The sequence below is a fragment of the Oncorhynchus kisutch genome, linkage group LG30, assembly GCF_002021735.2.
Source record: "Oncorhynchus kisutch isolate 150728-3 linkage group LG30, Okis_V2, whole genome shotgun sequence".
In the NCBI taxonomy this organism is placed as follows: Eukaryota; Metazoa; Chordata; class Actinopteri; order Salmoniformes; family Salmonidae; genus Oncorhynchus; species Oncorhynchus kisutch.
The window spans coordinates 18,566,263-18,571,029 of record NC_034203.2 but is presented as its reverse complement, the minus strand read 5'-3'; the positions used below and the strand labels follow the sequence as shown (position 1 = coordinate 18,571,029).

General features: G+C 39.7%; 1 gene segment (V, D, J or C); it reads right to left on the bottom strand.

Annotated features, from left to right (window-relative positions):
* Positions 1-3,002: 3,002 nt before the first annotated feature.
* LOC116358583 (T cell receptor alpha variable 1-2-like) lies at positions 3,003-3,580 on the bottom strand. The segment is given in 2 exon segments: positions 3,003-3,375; positions 3,492-3,580. Coding segments are annotated over 2 exon segments (399 nt in total).
* Positions 3,581-4,767: the final 1,187 nt, after the last annotated feature.

The following is a 4,767-nucleotide window of genomic DNA, read 5'->3' as shown; positions in this document are numbered from 1 at the left end:
GGACCTGGCCATGTGGTGCCAGGACACCAACCACTCCCTCAACAAGATCAAGACAAAAGAGATGATTGTGGACTACAGGAAAAGGAGGACCGAGTAAGCCCCCATTTTCATTGATGATGGCCACAAACCGCAAGGCACTACAAAGGGTAATACATACGGCCCAGTACATAGCTGGGGCCAAGCTTGCTGCCATCCAGGACCTCTATACCAGATGGTGTCAGAGGAAGGCCCAAAAATTGTCTGACTCCAGACACCTTAGTCATTGATTGTTCTCTCTGCTACCGCACGGCAAGTGGTACCGGAGCGCCAAGTCTAGGTCCAAAAGGCTTCTTAACAGCCTCTACCCCAAGCCATAAGACTCCTAAACAGCTAATCAAAGGGCTACCCAGACTATTTGCAATGCACCACATCCCTCTTTTGCGCTTCTGGTACTCTCTGTTTATTATATATGCATAGTCACTTTAACTCTACCTACATGTACATATTGCCTCAATTACCTTGACTAACTGGTGCCCCCGCACATTTACTCTGTATCGGTAACCCCTGAATTGTTACGGCGTTCTTCGTTTGTAGAAAGAGAGGACCGAAATGCAGCGTGGTGGTTACTCATGATTTTAATGGAAAAAGTGACACATGAAATAACTATACAAAAATACAAAACAACAAACGGAACGTGAAACCTAATACAGCCTATCTGGTGAAACTACACAGAGACAGGAACAATCACCCACGAAATACAAAGTGAAACTCAGGCTACCAAAAATACGGTTCCCAATCCAAAGTGAAACTCAGGCTACCTAAATACGGTTCCCAATCAGAGACAACGAGAATCACTCTGATCGAGAACCGCCTCAGGCAGCCAAGCCTACACTAGACACACCCCTAATCAACCACAATCCCAATGCCTACAAACCCCAATACGAAACACAACAAAATAAACCCATGTCACACCCTGGCCTGACCAAATATATAACGAAAACACAAAATACTATGACCAAGGCGTGACATGAATATAGCCTCGCTATTGTTATTTTACTGCTGCTGTTTAATTATTTGTTACTTATATTTTCTATTTTCTATTTTTTACTTATCTTTTTTTACTTAACACTTGTTTTTCTTAAAAGTGAATGATTAATTAAGGGCTTGTAAGTAAGCATTTCACTGTTTCACTATTCAGCGCATGTGACAAATAGAATTTTATTTGATTTTATACACTTTATGTTCGAATTTGATTTGATTTGATACACTTTATGTTCCATCCACTGTGGCTGAGAAGTCTCGTATTTGTACATTAGGCGAGAAGCTAATTGTATATTCAATTTAGTTGAACTGCCAGAAGGATTCCCTTGTCTGGATCCAGGGTATTTATGGTACCATTGGAGATTGATAACGTTGCCCTTGCAGTTGCAGGAGAGAGATATATCTGCTCCTTGGAGGACATTGACTTCAGGCTTCAATGGAGTTATTGTTTCCTGCTAAATACTATCATCTGCAACAACATAAGTATTGTGATTCAAAATGTTAACTACAAATGAAGTTGAATGTTGATAGAAAAAATGTATGGATTTGGATGTCCCAATAACAGAGAGACATGATAACAGTAACAATTACATATTTAGAGTATTACTACCATTTCATTTTTATGGGATCATTAATAGAATGCAGGAAACTCTAAATGTTATTTGGTTTAAGCTGAGAGCTTAACTCTGCTACCCTCTACAATACTCCTCGGGGCTGGTTGGAGTAATATAATTCTCTAAATTATAACCTACAAGGGCTGAAATCAGTAGAATAAAACAGAGTAGCATCATGGTCTATGTTACAGATCAGACATTGTTATTTAGAAAACCTCTTAACATAGGTTTTGAAACACACCCACCAGGTTTCATGTCAAAAAGAAAAACATTGAGATGTACCATCTCCTGTAGGTCATGTCATGTACGTATAAAATGTGTCAGGTTAGATTGTTGTACTGCGTTTGTAGGTTTCCTTTCACTGTGGGCATCAGTGCACAGTAGTCCAAGCAGAGTCTTTCTCTTTAGCAGAGGAGATCTCCAGATCTACACGGTTCTTCTCATTCAGTTTGACTGACAGTCGAGGATCCAGACCTGGAGCGCGTGATGGAGACCCAACACCATGCAGGATAAGCAGGATATACTGAGGAGCTGATCCAGGGTTCTGGAGATACCATTGAAGAGAGACTGCAGATGAGTAGGTGCATGAAAGTGTAATATTACTACCTGCTGGAGCATACACCTCCTCTCTGACCTGCAAGAGATGTAAAATATGTTATTATTCTATTATTACTCGGTTATAGATCTATTTTCAATGCATCAACACTTAGTTTAGATTTTTTTTTTAATCTAAATTGACTGATTATAGTAGATGACTTACATGCAAGCACTTAAAGCAAAATAAATGTTGGGATTGACATTGTGGCTGATACTGGAAGTTTGATAACACACAGCACAAGATATGTGTATACTAAAAAAAGCATCCTCCTCCTTCTAGTTCTGAATATACCATCTCTTCTCAAACCTTTGAAGCCCCATCCAAAATACAGAGAGTTGTCAGATGAGCAGAAGTAAAAACAGACTTCTTGTTGCTGCTTGATTCCATTGTCACATCCTCAAAATGCAGAGCAGCACTAAAATATGATTAGTCCCCCTGTATTGGATATTGGATAAAACTGTGTTATTTATCTCCTTTTATTTTCTTGATTTTAGGGCAACAGCCTTGGCAGAAGTGACCTACTCTGATTTCACAGATAGGGGGAAGCATTGCTTGAAGGAAGATATATAAGATAATTAATCTCTTCAACATGAGGCAATTTCATTAATTCACAGTATCTAAAATCTAAAGTATAAGTCAGTAACACAATCATATCCTTTTCCAATATTTTTTATTTATTATTATTGTTTCTTGAAAATCTTTGATTGTTCATTTTCAGTGTATATGTGTTTTGCCTATACAAGTTAATGACAAAATTCAAAATGAGGGAATATTTGGGGGATGTCAGTTTTCTTTACAGGTTTTTGTACAGTGTGCACAGGTTTCCTGCCACTGTGGGCTGCAGAGCACAGTAGTACAGAGCAGAGTCAGACAGCTGCAACCTCTGGATCGTCAAGGGGACTGATTGTGTCTTGGCATTTAGACTTGCATCAAATCTACCCTTGAACCCTCCAGCATTGTCTCCAGATCCAAAAGAAAAACGGGTCAGCATATGTTTAGGGAAGTCATTTTCTTCTTGTTTGTACCAAAATAGATATGCATTATTATTAGCACTGGTGTTATATTGACAACTCAGTGTTACCAGTCCTCCTTCTGTAGCAATGACACCTTCTGGTTGCTGTTGGACATGGTCTCCTGTGCACTCTGGAAGACAAACAAAGACTGAGTGATAAAGATAGAAAGATATTAGAAATTATAAAACTATAGTTACAATTAGTTAAATATGAGATAAACCAATGAGAGAAAAAGTTCCATCATACCGAAGCAGAATACATCAAGAACCAGCCAGATGATCAGACAGAGTAACATGGTTATACAGAACACACTGAGAGTGACTGTGAGTAGAGAGGTAGAGATCCTCTCTCTCTCTTCCATGTCCATCTCAGCCTGTATATCACCATCAACTGACAGACATGAAGGAGGAGCCTGTTCAGGGAGAGGTAAGATTGATTGGAAATGTGTTGGTCAATAGGTTTACATACACCTTAGCCAAATACATTTAAACTTTCACAATTCCTGACATTTAATCCTTTAAAAAATTCCCTGTCTTAGGTCAGTTAGGATCACCAATTTATTTTAAGAATGTGAAATGTCAAAATAATAGTAGAGAGAATGATTTATTTCAGCTTTTATTTCTTTCATCACATTCCCCATGGGTCAGAAGTTAACATGCTACCAAATACTAATTGAGTGTAATGCCTTTAAATTGTTTAACTTGGGTCAAACGTTTCAGGTAGCCTTCCACTGTCACGCCCTGACCATAGTGAGCTGTTTATTCTCTATGTTGGTTGGGGAGTGATAGTGACTAGGGTGGGTCATCTAGGTTTTTGTATAGCCTGATATGCTTCCCAATCAGAGACAGCTGTTTATCGTTGTCTCTGATTGGGGATCATATTTAGGTAGCCATTTGCGTTTGTGGGATTTTGTCTACATTGAGTTGCCTGAGTGCACACCAGTAGCTTCACGTTTCGGTTGTTTGTTTGGTTGGTTGGTTGTTTGGTTTGATGAGTTTCAGTTTATTAAAACATGTGGAACTCTATTCACGCTGTGCTTTGGTCTACTCCTTACGACGAACGTGGCATCCACAAGCTTCCCACAATAAGTTGGGTGAATTTTGGCCCATTCCTCCTGACAGAGCTGGTGTAACTGAGTCAGGTTTGTAGGCCTCCTTGCTCGCACACACGTTTTCAGTTTTGCCCACACATTTTCTATGGGATTGAGGTCAGGGCTGTGTGATGGCCACTCCAATACCTTGACTTTGTTGTCCTTAAGCAATTTTGACACAACTTTAAGTATGCTTGGGGTCATTGTCCATTTGGAAGACCCATTTGCGACTAAACTTTAACTTCCTGACTGATGTCTTGATGTTGCTTCAATATATCCATGTAATTTTCCTACCTCATGATACCATCTATTTTGTGAAGTGCACCAGTCTCTCCTGCAGAATAGCACCCCCACAACATGATGCTGACACCCCCGTGCTTCACGGTTGGGATGGTGTTCTTCAGCTTGCAAGCCACCCCCTTTTTCCTCCAA